At 42.6% G+C, this 20,507-nt stretch overlaps 2 protein-coding genes across 5 annotated transcripts; one reads left to right on the top strand and one right to left on the bottom strand.

Moving 5' to 3' along the window:
* Window positions 1-1,422: 1,422 nt before the first annotated feature.
* zbtb8os (zinc finger and BTB domain containing 8 opposite strand) lies at window positions 1,423-12,368 on the bottom strand. 2 transcript variants are annotated; one of them, XM_076975360.1, is made up of 8 exons: window positions 12,242-12,368; window positions 11,440-11,587; window positions 9,632-9,656; window positions 9,063-9,184; window positions 8,410-8,492; window positions 5,739-5,791; window positions 3,896-3,932; window positions 1,423-2,229 (listed from the first exon to the last, which is right to left on the bottom strand). In XM_076975360.1, exons 2-8 carry the CDS (start codon window positions 11,519-11,521, stop codon window positions 2,143-2,145), a joined length of 489 nt encoding a protein of 162 aa, XP_076831475.1. In that variant the 5' UTR covers window positions 11,522-11,587; window positions 12,242-12,368; the 3' UTR covers window positions 1,423-2,142. The 2 variants fall into 2 exon arrangements, with proteins under 2 accessions (XP_076831475.1, XP_076831476.1); XM_076975361.1 differs by having other exon boundaries at window positions 12,213-12,353.
* Window positions 11,839-20,400, top strand: LOC143476937 (uncharacterized). 3 transcript variants are annotated; one of them, XM_076975356.1, is made up of 3 exons: window positions 11,839-12,033; window positions 14,421-14,583; window positions 18,800-20,400. In XM_076975356.1, exon 3 carries the CDS (start codon window positions 18,974-18,976, stop codon window positions 20,012-20,014), a length of 1,041 nt encoding a protein of 346 aa, XP_076831471.1. In that variant the 5' UTR covers window positions 11,839-12,033; window positions 14,421-14,583; window positions 18,800-18,973; the 3' UTR covers window positions 20,015-20,400. The 3 variants fall into 3 exon arrangements, with proteins under 3 accessions (XP_076831471.1, XP_076831470.1, XP_076831472.1); XM_076975355.1 differs by lacking the exon at window positions 14,421-14,583; XM_076975357.1 differs by lacking the exons at window positions 11,839-12,033; window positions 14,421-14,583 and adding an exon at window positions 12,377-12,478.
* The last annotated feature ends 107 nt before the right edge of the window (window positions 20,401-20,507 follow it).

Genomic DNA, 20,507 nt, shown 5'->3' with positions numbered 1-20,507 from the left:
TGTGAATGTTAACAGTGATGAATAAACTTTTTCCTAATAGTATGTTGTGACTCTATGCAACGCAGCTCACGCTGCAGAGCTTGGAGGCGGATACAATCTCGGAGGAGAGCGAGATTTATTAAGGGAAACTCCATAATCAAGGTCGCTTAAACAGGCATGGGTCATAACGGTAGAGCCATCCGAGTAAGACAGATACATCGGCATGATCAGACACACAAGGAGAACCAACAGGGCAATGGGGAGAACTCTAGAAGGAATGCACGACGGAACAGGAACAAGCAGGGAATACAGACACCAGGAACAGGAAACCGGAGTGACAGCTAGCAGAGGGGGTGTAGCCCTACATGACACTCTACTTTTTCAGTCGGTTTCAGAAAATGTTATTAGACAAGTATTAGAGTAAAATGCGCTGAAGAAATTAATGAATATGGTGTAGAAGAAAATACATCAAACAGCAAATCAAAAAATCTGAAAAATAATTATTGTTTGATCAAAAATCATATTCCTTCTGACAATTATAACCAGGACATGTTTCATTAATATACACTACATGTTCCTAAGCACTTAAAATGCTAATTTTATCATATTAAAATGCTAGTTTTATAATATTAAAATTGTGTATTGTCACTAGATTCATCCAACATAAATATTCATAGTTGGTCATTTTTATATGGAAGTAGTAGTGTTTTAAACACAAAACCAAGCATTATAGTCTCTGTGTTGAAGGGTCATAAACAGAATCTTTGCCTGGTTTTTAGAAATGTAATCAGTTTAGGTTTGGCAATTTTCCCATGAACATTCCATAGAGGCCTAACCAAGGTTGTGTGGGTTAGGGTCAGTGGGCATGGCAGTCTGGGCAGAACCATCCATTTGGAGGTTTTTAACATAGCAACTTCTCGTGTGGGCTCTTCTGGGGTTTGATGAAAATAGCTGTTTAGTCTGGCTAAATACAGCTTGTTGATGTACTTGGACCTCATACAGGACATAATGTGAGACTCAAACTGGAGGGTTGTGTCCAAGAACTGACAAAAGAAACTCAAACCCACCCAAAGGAACCATAGTCTGTTTACTAGCATCTGTTGTGCTAATTTAAAAAAATGCCTAAACCCAACCTCACAAGGGCTTTTCTCTTGTTTCTTTACATTTTATGGTGCTTCTGTTTACCATGCAACATCTGGAGTGATCCCAAGATGGTGATCATGGTGGTGACCATGATGGTGAACACATGGTCTCTTCAGTTCAAGTTGATGTCAGTCTTTTGTTGTTCCACTAGCAGTAGCTGCTCAGGGTCCCTTTATGCAGGACAAGGTATTAATGTCCAATTGCTAGCTGGATGTCTACGCTGTAGCAACCAGGTCAGGTAGAGTTAAGGTACAGTTCTCTGTTCTCATTTTCTGGAGAAACATCAGGTAGAAACATGAAGAGATATTACAGAGCTTTATCACATAACTACAATCATGATGCACAGGATATTTAGTGCTGTTTGTAAACCAGGAATGGCGCTGCTTTTGACATCTAACAAATCCAGACCATTTGTTGTTCTATGAGCCAATGGCGCGATGATTTGGGATGACATCACAGGATTGCACTGTATCAGGAAACCCGAAAAGCCTTAAGAGAGGCAGCAGATAACATGTAATGCCTCACTACTGGTTATACACGGCCCTGGAGGTTTAAAGCGCCTCCTCCACTGTGCAAACTATGTAGAAACACACACACACACTCAAGGACATGATAATGTGGAGTTCAGTTTGGGTTTCTGCAGTGCTTTGCAAACGTAAACAGGCTTTCAGTTCAGCCGAAGCTGTAAACCTAAGCTGTTTAGACAGATCACCTGTCAGGAATCCACTTATTCCAAAAACCTGCATCATGTAATGAAACTCTGGCCTATGGCTTTTTTTTGGGAGTTTCACAAAATCAGACTGCAAAAGAGGTGTGTAAAATAAACCCTTGGGAGACCCTAGTTCTATATACCTTCACCCTAGTTCTATATACCCTAACCCTAGTTCTATATACCTTCACCCTAGTTCTATATACCCTAACCCTAGTTCTGTAAATGTCCAGTTTATATTCTCCATAATGCTCCATTTCTGTGGGCTCGTTGAAGGACTAGGGATCTCGTCCCTGACCACGGCCTCTGGGTCAGATGTCTATGATGACAAAGATCTCGGGCTTTGCGGTGTCGTGGATCTGCATGGCTGAATACGTGATGGCTTTCACTTCAGTGCCCTGTGGAGAGAGACACAGCTTATTCCACAGTCAGGAGCTCAGTTTGAAATTCGAAAAACAAAAGTAATTTTTACCTGTTAAAAAGATTTTTAATGCACATTCTGAATGGACAGGATTCCTTTTTGATTTCATTCTTGGTTTTCCTCTTGGTGTACTTTTATTTTGGAATTCCTTATTGTGTCTGTATTCATGCCCCACACTTGTACTCAGCCCCCTCTCATTGTTTTCTGGTGTGTCTTGTTTGGGTCTTGGATTGGTCTGTGTATTTAAGTTCTGTGTTTTGTCCTCTGTCGGTTATTGTGAATGCTTGGTGTAAGTTTGTTTGCTATGTCTTTTGGATTTTGCCTTGCCAGTTATCTGTAATTATCTTCTAGTTTCCAGCTCTGTGTTTGTGTTGTTTACTCAGTTATGTTAGTTAGGGTTTAGCCCTTGTTGGATTACTTGTCTTCATGTCCTTATTCTAGTGAATGGCAAAAGCGGGGCTTTGGGAGATCGAATCAAACGAACCAATTGATTTGGAAAATGATTCGATCTTGTGAAATGTTCGAATCATCATACTCCACAGTGACATCTAGTGGGCAAACAGGGCCTAAATCTACAACTTTTTCTACAGAAGTAATGTGTTTTTTTAATGAAAAATGACAGGAAATAGTCCCCCATAGCATATTGTGTCCCTAAATAAATGGTAGTAATGAAAACATATAATTTTGCAGAGAACAGGGTTGTTTTAATGATGTCATTAAGATGTATTTTTCATTATGATACACTGTTAGTCAGTGGATTGATATAGCTGACATTTAAAATTTTACTTTTCAAGGTAGGGAAATGCTTCTGTAATCCTTTATTTATTAAACATTAAAAGTAATCAGTTGTAATCACAACTGATTACAAGTAATTAGTAAACATTCTGATCTCAGACCAGCTGCTTGAACTTAAGTGTGGACTAAAACGCGTGAAAAGATTCGAAACGTATCAAAACTGCATGACGTAACAAAACCAGTTTTTGGAACAGTCACGTGGCTTTCCCCTTCTGATATGGACTTTGAAACAGTGTTTCGGAACACTGTGATTCAAATGAATCGATTCAGTTCGTCGACATCACTACCTTATTCCCTGTTAGTCCTTTACTGCGTGTCTTCGTGCTATCTGTTAGTCCTTTACTGCATGTCTTCGTGCTATCTGTTAGTTATTGGTTATCGTTGGTTTGGTGTTTAGTTCTTTGATTTTATTTTCTTAGTGCCTAGTGTTTGTGTTAGATGTTTTCTTCTTTGGAGTTTGTCTATGCCTCTTTATTTAACAATTCTGAGATTTCCTGCACTTGTGTCCAGCGCACCTTGCCAGTTTGGTACAACTGCTAACTGGTGAGTCTAGACACATTTGACTGAGAAACACTATTGCCATTGTTTTGACCAGAAATGAAAGAGGGTGGTCTCACTAGATTAGCCATGGAGTGGTAGTTTTCCCTCTTGGCACGAGGGAAAGAAACTAGTTGACCTGTTTACTCCTGGAATACTATAGACCCATTCATTACTGCCAGAACACACACTGCTTTGTCATTACCCAGTACATTTTTGTGCAGACATACCCAGTGTGAATGGCAACGTCTGGGTGACAAAGGTCTCACAGTAGAACATTGTGTTGGGCTCTGAATCAAACGGTAACGTACCTGTGGATGTTTGGACAGACTGAACTCCTCTCCCCATCTGGAGTGCAGATCCAGAGAGAGTGAGAGAGGGAAAGAGAAGGGGGTAGAAAGTGTGTTGAAACTAGGAGAACCAGGTCAGAACACAGCTCTGAAAAAACAAACCCCACATGAGCCCTGAGGGCTGGACCGAGCTAAACAGAATAACGTTCTATACAGATGCTGCTTAATGGGGGGGGGGGGGGGGGGGCTGCTGCATCATGTTTTACTGGAAAAGCACAAGGCTCTTACGGTAAAGAAAGAACAACTCAGACTTCAGTGTTAATGAGATGTTGTATGTGCAGAACGATGGACAGCTCAGTCTGGTTGTATTCATGACAGCATGTCACCACCACATGGAGCTGGTGCTAATCTCAAACAATCCAAACCACTTGACTGCAGACATTCTACAGGGTTTAATCTAATCAAGATTCCTGCTTAATAACATCAGGATTTCTGTTGCAACAGTATGTCATGTTAAGCACCATGAAACATTTCTTTATTCAGTGTTCAATTGAATGTGTGCCGAGTGTCTACCGCTCTGGGAACCCCCGGTCTAACACCTGAGTCAATATACCACATGCCCTTAACAGCCTAATGCCAGGTTCACACTACACGACTTTTCAGTCATCAGGTTTTTGTGCCGTTCGCACTACACGACTGGTTGTGCTGTAATCGCGAGTCTTTCAGTTGTTGTGGCTTTCACACTACATGACAGATCGGCGACACGGGCTCACGAATTACACGACTGGGGAATCGCCGACTCATCTGGCTGCCGTCCAAAAACGCGAGAACACGAAAATGAAACTCTCGCGAGAACCAGCAACACCACGTAGAAGAAAAAAAACTATGTACATGTACTCCACATTTTCGTTATTATTATTTTTTTTACCGTTTAAACACTCCATAGTCCCAAGTTGCCAGAATTATTTCATCTCTCCGTTGCAGTGAACATAGATATAATCAATCGCACTATTTCTCCAGTGCTGTCACAATAACTTAAACACAGTGTTGTAGTAAAGTTGTAAGAAAGGTGAGGATTTTGTGTGTTTGCTGGGTTACTGTTTTGAAAGCATTCTTGAAAGTTTTTTACATTCTTCGATGTCTTCAGCGGTGCAGCGGTTCTCTCTCCGCGTTCCAATTGGCTGTAGCTAGACGCTGTTCCCATTGACTGTAGCTAGACGCTGCTGCTGACTCTCAGTCGCCGACTGGGCTAGATATTAAACATGCTAGATATCTGCCGGTCGTCTGCGACGAGTCGGCGACTGCTCGGCGAGCGTCTTTCAGCAGTTCACACTACACGACTGAGCGAGCGACGAGTGATCGCCGATTTGCCTCCGACCACAGTTTCTGTCGCCGATCAGTTGGCGACTGAAAAACCAGCCTAAAATCGTGTAGTGTGAACCGGGCATTAACAGTGATGCTAAACTGTTGTAAACTGTTATAAGTAGCCTCGTTGTTTAAGTTGTTCACCATAGGGTGGCAGCATAGCGCCTTATACACGTACATGTATAAGAGAGTTAGAAACCTGCATGTTGGCGGTAGAAAACCCCTGTACGTGTGCTGGAATAGAATAAAAAGTCTTCGAACTGCCTTCCCTTCCGTGAAGTGTGCTGCCTCTATATCCAATATACTACATAAACTCAGCATTCCCAACCACATTACTCACTTTCCTGTCTTCTTCACCTACAAAAATCCTTTGGTTCATAAATTATATCCATATTTTTGGACTATTGCTGCTGGACGCCACCTCTAGCTGCTCTGTCCTGGACTACAGGAGCACAGGGTGAGATCACAGAGATTCAAATGACACGTGAGGTAATCTTACCCTACTGAGCGGATTCTGAAGTGGGTCCGATCCAGATGTAAAACCTTCACCTCCTGCAGGGAAGATGATATCAGACACAAATAAGGAAACATCTTTATTACACTTAAGACATTTTCACATTTAAATACCATATTCTAATTTCAAATAAGAATTAATTAATATAATAAAAACATTACATCTACAGACTGCATGCAGAAATGTTTCTATAGGGAAGGAAAAAGATAAAGACCAAAGGCATGTGACCATCATTCACTCATGTGACCATCAACTAAAATCAAAAGACAGTGGATAACTGGAGATTTCCTTGCTAAAGCAGCGTTGTGCTATTCCAACATTGGTCACCGGGAGGCATGGAGGTTAACACAGAAAGCTCATAGAAACATTGTAGATGCTGGGGAAGCTAAACTCCCAGAGCTCAGAACATTCCAGCAGTTTTTATTTCCTGGGGTGTGACACACATAACACCTTCTGACCACACTAGTGTTGCACGGTATACCGATACTAGAGTAGTATCGCGATACTTCGTCATTAAAAACGGTACTATACCCAGTTTGCTTAGTATCGGTGCTATAGGACTAAGTGCGTTTTTTTTATTTTTTAAGAGCAGTATTTCCAAAGAGTGCCACACGGGGGTAGTGTGCGTGTACAGCAGTGCAGCGCTTGCCTCCTCTCTTCAGAATAAGAAGAAACTGTGTACGATGGCTGATAATACAAGCAATATTGCGGACCGTCCTCAGCTTGTTGAAAAACTACACGCACGAAGCGAAATATGGAATTATTTGCATACATTTCAGACAGTCATGGCAACCCCGTGGACACATCAAAACCGGTCTGCAAACGGTGCTTTAAAGCTGTACCAACCAAAGGAGCCAATCGATTCTTTTTACATAAAATGCGCTTTCGTTTGACCCACCCAAGGTGCCGTAATGCACAGAACAGTTGGTAATGCTGAAATGGCAGCTAAAACAAACGCAGTGTGTTCGCAGCTCGTCTTAATTAAACAAGGAAAGCAGCAGAAGTGCTGTGTGGAAATACTTTGGATTCGAAGCAGATACAGATGGAAAACCGAAGGACATGAACAAGCCAGTTTGCAGGCGGTGCTTTCGGAACATTTCAACGAAGGGTGCTAAAGCCTGGTTTATACTTGACGGTCCGCACGGTGAAAATGATGTAATCGCGGTAGCCTCGCGAGGTCAATTCGCGAGGTCGTGCACCTCTAGAATTTTGTAACTTAGCGCGCGCCGCAGCGCAATGAACAGTCAGGAATTAAAGCACTTGTACGTCACTTTCAAGGTCCATTTCAATATTTCCCAGCACGTTAAACTTTAGTTAAATATTTATACATATACTCGAAATTATTTGCTTTTTTATCACATTATTTAATGGTTGTTTATTTTCAAAACGCCCAATTTTAACGTCTTCACGTTCTCTCATGTTTCGTCCTGGGTTAACGTAATACAAGAGAACGGTTCAGTCAGACAGCTATTTGTTTCAAGCATTTTCAAGCACGCGGACAAGGTGTGCGGACTCGCGCGCTATGGTCACTCGCGAAAGTTTAAACCTAGCTTAACACAACGAATCTGGCCAAACACCTGAAGGCACGCATATTTGTACAAAACATTCCAAGAGGTTGGTGATTATTCCCATTTCTAGTATTATACCATACAAAATTATGTGTCCGATTATGGTATCCTAGCAAATGTCATATTCTTGGTTTAAGAGCCGTAAGTGCGACAGCATACAGGGAGAAAAAAAGAGTGATCGTACTACAATGGATCAATCATCTATGAATACTGAACTCTAATACTGAAGTTTTAGTTACTTAAAGAGTTAAAGTTGTTTAAAGTATACTTAAAATACACTTTTTGCACTAGCCTTTTTTAACTTCTAAATGTGAATTCCAGAGTGCACTACTATTATTTATGTTAATTTATATTAATGTGCAATTATTTATTTTTCTGTTTTAATGTGGTAGGGACTACACCTTTTATTTATTTGACATTTGTGAAACAAAATACAATATTCATTTGTTTGTTTATAAAAAATAAACTTACAGGGTATCTGCACATTACAGGTTATCTGCACATTTTTAAATCTCAAATTCAATGACTTTTAAGACCTTTTTAATACCTCTCACAAGAAAAAATAATACTTGACGGGGGGGGGGGGGGGGGGGGGCGAACGAGAATTGTTGACGTTGTTGAGGCCGTATACTCCAACGCTAGGAATCTAGCACTAGGACCCTGGAGCGGTTATTTTCTGCATTAGCGCTAGATTCGGCAAAGTTCACATTGCGCCAGAACAACTGAACAACACACACTTATAATAATTTAATGCCTCCCCTCATAAAATTCCAGACATTTAAAGACATTTTAGGCCTTGAATATGGAAAACTAAATTTAAGACATTTTAAGACTTTTTAACGACCCGCGGGTACCCTGCTTTAAAACGGAAATGAGCACAGTATCTGACTTTGGTATCGAAAATCGTATCGAATTTCAATACTTTTTAAAGTATCGTATCGAAGTTGTAATTCTTAGTATCGTGACAACACTAGACCACACATGCTTTTAATGATAATCTCTTTTGCCATTCTAATATTCTTCACTGAAGAGCCAAAATCTATGAGGAGGAGTATGAAGACGAGTATGAAGAGGAGTATGAGGAGTACCCTTGGGATGAAGAACGCGTCAGCACTGAACTTAAACAGCCAGTCGTCCAGGAAATGAAAGAGAAGTGATTCCAAGTCATGACCTGACAGAGAGAGACAGAGAGAGAAGGAGGGATAGAGGGGGGGAGAGAGAGACAGGAGGGGGGAGGGAGAGTGGGAGGGGAAGAGAGATAGAGAGAGAGGGAGGGGAGAGAGAGGGAGAGACGGGGGGGTAGAAGGGAGAGGGAGAGAGGGAGAGAGAGAGAGACGGGGAGACGGGGGGGGGGGGGGTAGAAGGGAGAGAGGAGTTATTGTTGAAGACTAACCAGTCAGGATTTTCTTTCAGAATCTATCAAAACACACAGAACAGAACAGAACAGCCCTAGCATGTGTTCATGCACCCTGACGCCCTGAATTAACAGGGTCATTAGAACTGGGCTTTATTGGATTATTCTGTTTGGATTACTCTGTTTTGAAAATGACCCTCAGTCTAGACATAATGTCATCTGTTGTATTCTGATTCTGTAACTACAAAAACATACCTGACGGAGTTTCAGATTCCTGTTTAACCTGTTCACTTCTGCTAATCATAAACTGAATCAGTTTAACTCACACGAGGAAACTCTGGCACCTCCCAAGCACCAGAAGATACAGAACCACAGCTGTGTGCCCACCTTCTGATACAACCTCGATGGTGTCAGTGGGTTCTACAGTCTCTGTGTCGGTCATATAGCCAAACATGGCCATAGAACACTGCTCAAACGCCTCTTCCAGGGAGTCACCCCAAGAATGCAGCCTAAACACACACACACACACACACACACACACACACAAACAAATACACACACAACCTGAAACTGAGTAAACATAAAATGCATCCAGTTTTTGTCAGTATCAACTAAAGCAAGGGGAGGAGAATTGTCAGCACTCTCCAAACCCAACAGCACCGGAGGAGAATGTTAGGCTATCGGTCATGAAGGTGAACCCTGCTAACAGCACAACAATCCCAGATTAATTAACCAAGTTATTTGTCATGTATATGCTTATCTGAAAATGGAGTTTCATAGGCAAAATAACACATTCATGGGCCATATTTAATTTGCCCAGGTCAGCTTGTGTGTGGAACCACACGGCGTGTTTTCAGACTGACCCAGGTGGTGCAATCACTCACGTCTTCAGCTTATTTCACATGCACTAACTCATGGACATTTTCTAATGTTATTGTTCTTTTATCAGTACTCACTGGACATCTGCCGTGTGGTCCAGATCTGAAACAGAACATTCAACATGTAAAATGATTCAAAGGTAGATGTACACTGACTTACATTACAAATACAACACAATAAATACAAAATAATACAAACATTAAAACATGAATCAATGAGTGCACCAAACTGTACTGTTGGCACTGTGTGGCCCAGAAGATCCTCTGGGGCCACCAAGCCGAGATGAACTAGCCTATCAAACTCCAGTTTCAGTGCATCACTGCTGGATCTCAGCACTTCAGAGAACATTTTCATGGCTCTGGAGTGCAGTGGCATCCTGTCTCTGACGGTAATTAACCAGGGTCAGACTGAGGAGTCGAAGGAAAGAGATGAATACACAAATGTTGAATATTGAAATTTAGCAAGGGCGACTACAGGGCTGACAGGGTGGACTGCAGCTATGCTGCTAGAATTAGCACCTAGCACAGCGTCCAGCACAGCTCAGCACCCAGCACAGCACCCAGCCCACTTAGTTAGTGTAGGCTATGTGCACTTTGTGTAGCATATATCTAGATAGTTCTGCCTGCATCCATACACTGAAAACACAAACTAAATATTAGAGCTTCATATGTGTGATGTAAGTGCAGTAACCGAGTCAGTCTGTGTTCAACAGAGAAGGCACTGTACTCTGTTCCAACCCGGTCCTGTCTCCTGTATAGCTGCTTATCACCACGGGTCTATGGGTCTGAACATTATGAGGGGGGGGGGGGGGGGGGGGGTGATGAAAAGACTTACAAAGAGAAATGTGTGCTGGACATACAATAATGTTTTGTCTCAGCTAACAATATTTAATAATTAATGTTGATGCTAATGCTAAGAAGCATCCTTGAGTTATTGTGAGGCAATGAAACTGGAATTTAATATGCTAATTAATGATTCCTTAGGTGATCTCATGAGCATAGTATGAGATATTCACGAGATCAGAAAGAATGCAATTTATCATACACTATAATCAGAGCCGGTGCACTTTATACGGCCACTACCAGCGCGCGCCGTCCTGTGCTGCACACGTGCTGCTGTGTGTTGTCGAGGGAAAGATCCAAGAAGAGAAAACCAGAACCTGATATCAAACTTAACGAACTTGAAATGACTGGATAACATTGCCTTCCATGGGAAAAGAGGTAAGGTTGCTACAGTACTAACCACGCAAGGCACCAGTCAGTAGAAAGTACAAAACTTTCCAAAACGATTTTATTGATTTTTTTTTACATTTCGTGAAATTAATTTCTCGACAACATACGTGCAGAAAATATGCAACAAGTGGATGCGTCTGTCACACGTGTGGGAGCGTGTCACACGTGTGGAGGCGTCTGTCACACGTGTGGAGGCGTCTGTCACACGTGTGGGAGCGTCTGTCACACGTGTGGGAGTGTCTGTCACGTGTGGGAGCGTCTGTCACACGTGTCGAGGCGTCTGTCACGTGTGGGAGCGTCTGTCACACGTGTCGAGGTCTCTGTCACACGTGTCGAGGTGTCTGTCACATGTGTGGAGGCGTCTGTCACACATGTGGGAGCGTCTGTCACACGTGTCGAGGCGTCTGTCACACGTGTCGAGGCGTCTGTCACACGTGTCGAGGCGTCTGTCACACGTGTCGAGGCGTCTGTCACACATGTCGGCGGTGGGTAAAGCCAGGGTTATATAACATGACGGGAAGTAATTTAAAGGTACTGACTAGGCAGCTGATGTCAAAACAGAATTGGCTTTATTAACTGGGTAGAATAACTGTTGCGCCCCTAGCTCGTTCCACATATCACGCTTTTTAAGCACCAAAAGGTTTTGCACTTACACTCATATTTCTTGTTGATGGCAGGATATTTTGACTTTACTGCTTCTTGAGCCTCTGTGAGCTCAAGTTCGCGGTCATTCATTTTTCTATGTGAAATTGTTGCTCAGACTTCGCGAGTTTCTTCCGTAAATGACGACCACGTTCAGTTCTGTGAGAACAGAAACGTTCATACCCAAACTGTTATTTTTCAAAATAAAAGTTTCCTACCGATTGAACGTAAAACATGTATTTTATTAAATATCCTTACTGCTGCTGTTCAATATTGCATAGCGTCTCTATGCAAATATATCAAACTCATATTCATACATGTGCTATTTTTCATACTTCCTCTGTAAGGTTTCTTTTTTATCAAAATTATTTTTGTATTAGAAACTTTATTTTTGAAATGTACTACTCAACATTACCGAAAACTAAGGTCGCCGCTGCTCATGTTAGGTTTAGGCACCAATTTAAGTGTAAATTAACTTTATATATATAAAAAATATCAATAGGATTACAGTGATTTAATTGCATAATTGTAAAGCTATTAAAGGCATTAACAAACTGAAAGATGTGCTAATGTGCGAAGCGGATGTGCGAAGCACGCGCGTTAAGGTTAGTTATTATTTTCCATATTCGTCTTAAACTTTTCAAACGTTTGATCTGAATGCGATTGACAGTACAGACCTACAGGTTCCTAGTAAATTATGCACGCCAACTATGCGCATTAGTGACATTTATACCGATATAAAAGTCGGCCACTTGTCTCCGCAAAACAAAATGCATTTCCCTACATCACGAGCACATGTAGATGTAAAGTTACGTGAGGAACATGTCCCAGTTTTCCTCGATCGACTTGTTCTTGCTCAGGGTTACGGAGGAGCGAACACTCTTCTCGCTCGTGTCCGAGTATCTCTGGATGTTCATGCGTCCAAGTGATGTAGCAAATAGTGTTGCACACTAGCCAAATAAAGACATGATGCGTCTACAAGTTCAGACCATATTCGCCTGGATAAACATGAGGAGTTGCATGTGTAAGGTGTGACTGTCTTACAGAAAGGTTTGTCCTTGCAGGTAATTCTAGCAAGTTAAACCTTAAACCCGAATATGATCCAAATGCATTTCATTCTATCATTTTAAAGGTAATTAGGTCATCAGTAAACCGAAAGTCTGCAGAAAACCATAATCTACGGGAATGTGAGGCAAGACGTGTGCGGGTGTGCGACGCTGGGTGGTCCCTATTGTCTAAATAACAATCAATAATCGAGGACCTGTGTGTCAAAATATATGTCAAGACTGAACTTTATTTCTTGACAACACACACGCAGACAATGGGCAACATTGGTCACATGGTACAGCACACGGGTCATCAGTGATGACTGCACTGCACACACTAACTCAATTATTGTTTATGCTTCCTTACAGTAAAACATTAATAAAACTTTATATAACTGTTAATTAAATAGTTTATGGTAGTGTAGGTAAACAGTTTAAGAGCAAGTTAATTTACTGTCTACAGTCACAGGATTCAGTGGTCACAGATATTGGTGTAACATCTGAAACATCACTTGTTCCAGGCATTCAGTTAATATTTTTAACTGTGCTAAACGTTTCCCATTACACCCATCTGGGGTAACCTGACAGCTGGCTGAGAGACACGTGCAGAGTTTCACACAGGACTTGGGCACATGTCCGGCTGAGTTACAGACGCTATAGTTCAAAAGTGAGTTCTCCGCTGGTGCAGTGAGCTTCAAAGAATATACAGAAATGAATAGCCCAATGAAGTGGGCAGATTTTTGTAGAGCAGTTACCAGTGAGATTAAGAGTTCTGTGTTTCCAGTGCAGATGATCAGGGTGCTGGTCTCATGGTGTGGACTGCTGCTTTTGATTGGTCAGTGCTGGCAAACTCTTGGACAAGTTGAGACTGAAGGAGGTGTGGGTGCAGGGTGGAGGGGTTTGGAGGAGAGGTAGAGTGGAGCTGGACAGAGCTGGACAGAGCTGGGGGACTGAGAAGTTTGGTTTGGAAAAGCCTTCAATCTTGCTTTCCATTTCTGTATTGTTCATGTCCAGCAAAGCCTGTGCTGTTTGGGCTCTGTTCCAACTCAAAGACTGAAAACATACTGTTCCAGCTCACGGTCGAAGCTTCCCAGCAATATATATGAACAATATATACCACAGTTAAGGTTAAAATTATTAGCCCCCTTATGAAATCATATAAAACCCTTATCCTTCCAGTGACATGGACCATAACTTGAGTCTTTATAGTTTCTGTGTGTCCACAAGAACAAAGACAACATCTGCATAAAGTCAAATAAACATTTTTATTGATTTGCTTCACTGAAACAAGAAAAAAGCAAAAAATGCAGTGGTCAAAATTATTAGCCCTCTGACAACTAATAGTCAATAGTGTAGCCTTTGTGATTCAAAACTGACAACAATCTTTTCCGGTAATTTCTAACCAAGTTGGCACATGTCTCCTGAGGGATTTTAGCCCATTCTTCCTTGGCAATTTGTTCAAGATCATGCAAATTGCTTGGTCTCCGAGCATGGACCCGAACCTTGAGCTCCCTCCACAGATTCTCAATAGGATTGAGATCAGGGCTCTGAGAGGGCCACTCCAGAACGTTGATTTTGTTGTCTTTCAAAAAAGTTTTGACCAACTTCGATTTGTGCTTTGGGTCATTGTCTTGTTCGAAGACCCAGCGACGACCTAACCCTAGACTGGCGGCAGATGACCTGATGTTGTTCTTCAAAATTTCCACATAATCCTCTTTTTTCATGGTCCCATGCACCCGAACAAGGTTTCATGTCCCTGAAGCACCATAGCAGCCCTACAGCATTATGCTTCCACCAGCATGTTTCACTGTGGGGACAGTATTTTTAGGGTTGAAGGCCTCACCCTTCCTACGCCAAACAAAAGCAGCATCCATATGCCCAAACAGTTCAAGTTTGGTTTCATTAGACCAAAGGACATACTTCTAAAACTCACCCTTATGTTTCAGATTGTCTCTGGCAAAGTTCAGTCTGGCTTTGATGTGCCGCTGTGAGAGCAATGGGGTTTTTCTTGGACGATGACCACGAAGTTCACCACAATGAAGGGCCCTCACAACAGTCTTGCGTGAAACATCAAGTCCAGCAAGTTCAGCAACAATCATCTTTGCAGAGGTCCGGGGATTCTTGTTGACATCTCTGATTATTTTTCGCTGCAAAGTATTAGAAATCTTGCGTTTTCGACCACGGCCATGTTTATTTTTAACAGACTTTGTTTCTTTGTGCTTTGCGATGATGCATCGCATGGTTGTTCTAGAAACCAAGAAACGCTTGGAAATGGCAGTATATCCTTCCCCCTGAAAATGAAGGTCCACTATCTTCTGTCTGAGGTCCAGACTGATTTCTCTTCTTTTTGGCATGATGATATTGCTTCCTACAACAATTATAGAGCAGCCCTAGAGTATCCCTTTCATTCAAGCAGTCAAGTAATACCAACTCTGCTTCCTGGAGTCACTTAAATAAGGTTAAGTGCTAATTGATTGGTCAGGTGTGGTTTGAAACCCAGTTAATTGGCTTTGAAAACACAAAATCATATGGGGGCTAATAATTTTGACCATCTCAGTTTTCACTAATTTGTTTCATAAAGAAATATTTAATATTTATTTTACATTCCAAAGTGGACCAAAATAGGCCTATATCATGGATTAATAATTTACTATATGAAATTTTATGTATATTGCAAAGAATTGCCAGTATTTTAGGGGAATAGTTAAAAGTTCCTAGGGGGCTAATAATTTTGACCTTAACTGTATATGAACAATATATAACAAGATATATATGCCAGGGCAGATGTACACTGGGATGTTTCAAGCGTGACACAGCAAGTGGAGATATCTCTTCTCCAGACGATCCCATGGCCTGCAGGGGCGAGGACCCTATCAGAACGGATGAGATTAGTCACCAAGCAGGATGAGCAGAGACAAAAAAGAGTGACCTCATCTCCAGGAAACTCATCCCGCTTCTGATACCACATTTTAAAGAAAAAATCCCAGAATATTCCAACTGTTTTTCTGAATACACCAATCCATGGGTAAATAACCTAGCAGATTTCATTGAGGTATCCTAATGTGGCCATTTGATGAAACTCATAGTAGATACTGTAAGTTGCCACCTGGATAAGTGATGGCCAGGCACTTTCATCTTGGGATAAAGGGTTAGTTCATGCGTTGGTGCATGTGTATATACATTGTGTACAGAAAAGAGAAGTGGATTGTAATACAATAAACATGTTTACAGAATGTGTTTATTGCCTCAAAGTAAAGTGCAAATGTGTATGGACTCACAGGAAGAAAATGGGCTGTCACTCAAGAGGATTAAGTCACAGCACGTAATAAAATACACAGCAGCCGATTACATCAGAGAGAAATGTGAGAGGAGTCTGTTTAGTGGACGGATGTTCTTACTACCTGTGTAGATCAAGACCGCAGTAGTACTGTACTAACCAGACCACAGAAGTGCTGTACTAACCAGACCGCAGTAGTGCTGTACTAACCAGACCGCAGTAGTACTGTACTAACCAGACCGCAGTAGTGCTGTACTAACCAGACCTCAGTAGTACTGTACTAACAAGTCTTAGTTCACTCATTGCAACCCCAAGTTTTCCCATTACTGGGCCCATGGGTGACCTCACCCTGAGTCTAAAGGTCATGTATGTGTTTGAAACTGGGCGTATATGATTGTTCTCGTTATACTGACATCAGTAATAAAGATGGCACCACGCACAGTGGCCCTGAATCTGGTCAATATTGAACTAGCGTTATGGTAGTAATACAAATTGTTTAGCCCTTCATCTCCTGTTTGCTAACCCTGAATCTGAGCAGTTTCTTCTTTGCCCTATTCAGATGCTGCTACTGTATAAATGATTTATACAGTGGAATCGAGGGTGATTGTTGCTTTGCTTGTTTTCTGTTGCTTCTCAACAGTTTTGATTAGGCTCAGATGTACTCAGCCATTGATCAGGTTTCATGTAACTCTACCTTTAAGGACAGCACAATCTTGATGTATGCCACTGTCATGGTCATTTGTCATTCCACCTGCCACACAAGATCCTAAAGTTGGGCAGGTTGGGGGTATTCCCCTTTAACATCCTAAAGGGGGGCAGGTTGGGGGTATTTACCTTTAACATCCTAAAGTTGGGCAGGTTGGGGGTATTCCCCTTTAACATCCTAAAGTTGGGCAGGTTGGGGGTATTCCCCTTTAACATCCTAAAGTTGGGCAGGTTGGGGTATTTACCTTTAACATCCTAAAGGTGGGCAGGTTGGGGGTATTTACCTTTAACATCCTAAAGAGGGGCAGGTTGGGGGTATTTACCTTTAACTTCCTAAAGGTGGGCAGGTTGGGGGTATTCCCCTTTAACATCCTAAAGGGGGGCAGGTTGGGGGTATTTACCTTTAACATCCTAGCTGGCTGAAGGTGGGAGGTTTTCAGCAGCTCTGTGGATTTTGTTCCTTGAATGTCTTATGCTTGGAGACTTAATGAGTGGGATTGTAAGAATTCCTTTATTTAGTTTACTTCTGGTCCTGGGAGTATCAGAGATCAACCAGGCCTCAGTGTAGCAGTCAGGACAGGAAGCAGAAAGCATTCAGCATTCCAACACTGATCATTGGTCTTCTGCCTGCATGGAAATCAAATATCTTCTCAAGGCTACAAGATTTAAACACATGGACACTCAAAAGCGTAAACAGCCTGACACCAACCTGTTGAATTGTTTCGGCACGATGGGTTACACACACACACCAGTGTTGTACAGACTCTGACAGAGAGTTTCATGTTCTCTGTGTGAAATCTGCCCACCCCACCAGTGGGCAGAAGCTGCTGTTTCCACCGTCAGCCAGTCCTCAGGCCAAGCCACACCTCCGCCCTTTTCTACACCCTCATCCCCACCTTCACATTCACACACACCCCTAGTTCAAATGTAGCTGCTTTACTCTCACTGGGAGCAAAAGAAGTGATCACATCACTGTGGTCCTCACAATGTCTACCAGTATACTACAGAACTGACAATATCTTATTACCGGTCTATAAATGTCTTAATGGTGTAGGACCAGTGTGTCTGTCTGATATGCTGCAGAGGTCTGAGCTGGGCAGAACTCGTTAGGATCCTTTAGTCCTGCATGTGGTCAAAACTACATGGAGAGGCAGCACTGACCTACTGTGCTGTTTTTCAACAGACGCAGCAGTCGGAGGATATTAGAACCACTCCAATACTGGAACATCAGACATAAAAACGTCCCTTTGCCTTTTGCCTCAGGGCAGATCCGGTGATTTCAGTTCCTTTGGCACTATGACACTACATGTTTTACTTTTAAATGCCACAATTCAAGTGTAATAAAATTTAAATTGTAATAAAAAATAATAACTGTTATGATTATTATTGTTGTTATTTAATTACCGGTATATATTATGCATTACGGTCTTATTGTAATTTCTCACAGTCTAATCCTCAGCGTTACTCTTTTAAATCTGGTTAAACTCTGTTTTGTCTTTTCACTCTTTAGTCGCAATGCACCCAGTGTCCCATCGTTATTGACACAGATGTCCCACTCAGTCACCTGCCTGTCCTCTCAGCAGACACTGGGGCAAACTGGCTTGTGACCCCTGTGATGCTTGTGTAGCCCTTCTGACTTGTTACCCTGCTCTGTATCTGTAGCATTTGATAAGTGTGACAGAAATTATGACATTCTTGATTAGGTCATCCTTGCTCCTGTCATTTAGATTATAATAGATCATTATGAACTTTATGATTTAGTACATGTCATTCTGACTAAGCAGAAGGACTACAATAATGAAGTAGTGTGATTCAGTGTAACCATGTTTAGTTCATATTATGCACATGTGTGCTATACTGTGACCCAGGTCAGGGAGAGTGCTGAGGGTAAGAGCACTCTGTTAACTGGTAGTCACTAGGCTACTATACTTGGGTCATTCAGCTGTCTCTGCGTTCAACTGATACATCAGTTTCTTCCGTTAAACCTAGAGAAGCTCCATATTAGGAGATACACATGTGAGACAAAGCAGCCTGCTGGGCGGCTATGTTTTGGAACATGCAGTGCTTAAGATAACCTGCTTGCTAGAACTGCTGAATTGTGTTTAGGATTGTATATAAGCAGGGGGACTGCCCTGTTGCCTTCAGAGTTGTCATGCTTAGATGAGACTCTCATGCTTGTGTAATTTTTATCCTTTTTAATATTTTAATATCTTTTAATAAATTAATCATTTCAACCACGTCTGAGTCCTCATCCATTTTCAGAAAATTTCCGCAACATAAGTTTTTATGCCAAACTAAACAATAAATGCTGTTTATCTTTTGTGTTTTCTTCTGTGTTTCAAGGTTGGGAGATGTGTGCAGTGTGGAGAGGATTTCTGTAACGGATTGACGGAGAGTTTGTGAGCATGTTCACAAAGCTGCATGCTTTGACTGGCAGTCATATTCACCAATCAAAGCAGCTTCACATTAAAGCAAACCCACTGTAACACAGCGCCCACTGACACCCAGCCCGCAAAAATGGAGCTTCACCTCCCAGCGTTTGTGGGTCTGAGCGGCACTGACCTCGGACCTGTGATTAAAAAGGAGCCCCTGGATTCAGAGTTGAACCAGTCACCATGTGAAACCTTCGACGACTTTCTGAGAACAGCCCTGGAGCCGAAGACGTTGAAGGGAGAGGAGTGGTCCTCGTTCCACGGGACAGACGTGCTAGTGTTGAAGGAAGTGGAGGAGCAGGGCGGGGCTAAGCGTGTTTGCCACGCCCTCACATACACACTGAAGTTTGTACAGATGTCTGGTGACGTGGATTTCAAAATGGAACATCCAGTTCATCTAGCAGTAAGCAGAACCGAACACATCTGCCAAACAGCCATCCAGCCGCATATTGAGGTCCACGCAGGAGAGAACCGGCCTGGTGGGTGCGGTGCTAAGAGCTCCGGATGTCGGACGGAGGCGAGCACACAGAAGGAGGCGGAGCACAAGGCCCCCGCTGAGCAACAGGAGGAGCAGCCTCACCGGCCCCAGAGACCTGTGGGAAAATACGTGTGTAAACTATGCGGGGTGGAATACGTCCGCAGACAAAATCTAAAATCCCACATGAGGATCCACACGGGAGAAACGCCGTATCAGTGCGGCGTGTGTGGAAAAGGCTTCCGCCGCAGTGATTGGCTGGCTCTCCACACCAACACCCACACAGGAGATCAGAAGAACAAGAAGAAAAAGCAGTTTCCCTGCGACCTCTGCAACAAGACCTACCGGAGTTTGGACGCTCTGAGGAACCACACACGCACACACACGGGTGTGCGGCCTTTCTCCTGCCACATCTGCGGTGAGGCGTTCTACAACACAGGCTGCCTCAACATCCACCACCTCAACCGCCACTCTGAGCACCGACCGCACGAGTGCTCCGTGTGCGGTCACAGCTTCAAGCGTTCAGGGACTCTCAACAAACACATGCGCATCCATACCGGCGAGAAACCCTTCTGCTGCGGTCACTGCAGGAAAACGTTTCGCTATAAATACAGCCTGACTCTGCACGAGAGACACTGCTGTGAAGACTGAATGATGAGAAATGATTGAGCCTGTAGTGATGGCCATGCAGACGGGCCGCGCAGACGGGCTGCGCAGACGGGCCACGCAGGTTTTGGGGTTAGGGTTAACATGAAGTTTAGGGGTTAGCATGAGGGTTAGGGGTTAGGGTTTAGGGTTTAGGGCCTCTGCCCTCGTTTATCCACCTACCTCTGTGTAAAATACAATATCAACGACTTTCACTCAGGTGCCATTTCTGGCCTCAGGAAACATTAAATTGAGTGTCTTTCAGAGCAAAAGGACTCAACACTGCTTTTGTACAGTCTTACTAAGTGAACATGATATTTGCCAATACTTAAGCAAAATGCTGTTATCAATGTGTGATGTTCAGAACTTTGACATTAAATGTAAAAAAATGTGTAAAAAATTGCCATGTGTGAATTTATGAAGATAAGGTTTATTAGAAACACAACCCAGGGTTGTTTGTGTTGATCATCCTCCTCTTCATCAGCAGTGTGTATTTTGT

Source organism: Brachyhypopomus gauderio, chromosome 15, assembly GCF_052324685.1.
Source record: "Brachyhypopomus gauderio isolate BG-103 chromosome 15, BGAUD_0.2, whole genome shotgun sequence".
NCBI lineage: Eukaryota > Metazoa > Chordata > Actinopteri > Gymnotiformes > Hypopomidae > Brachyhypopomus > Brachyhypopomus gauderio.
Note: the sequence above shows the minus strand (reverse complement) of the source record. Positions and strands in the feature narration are given on the sequence as shown.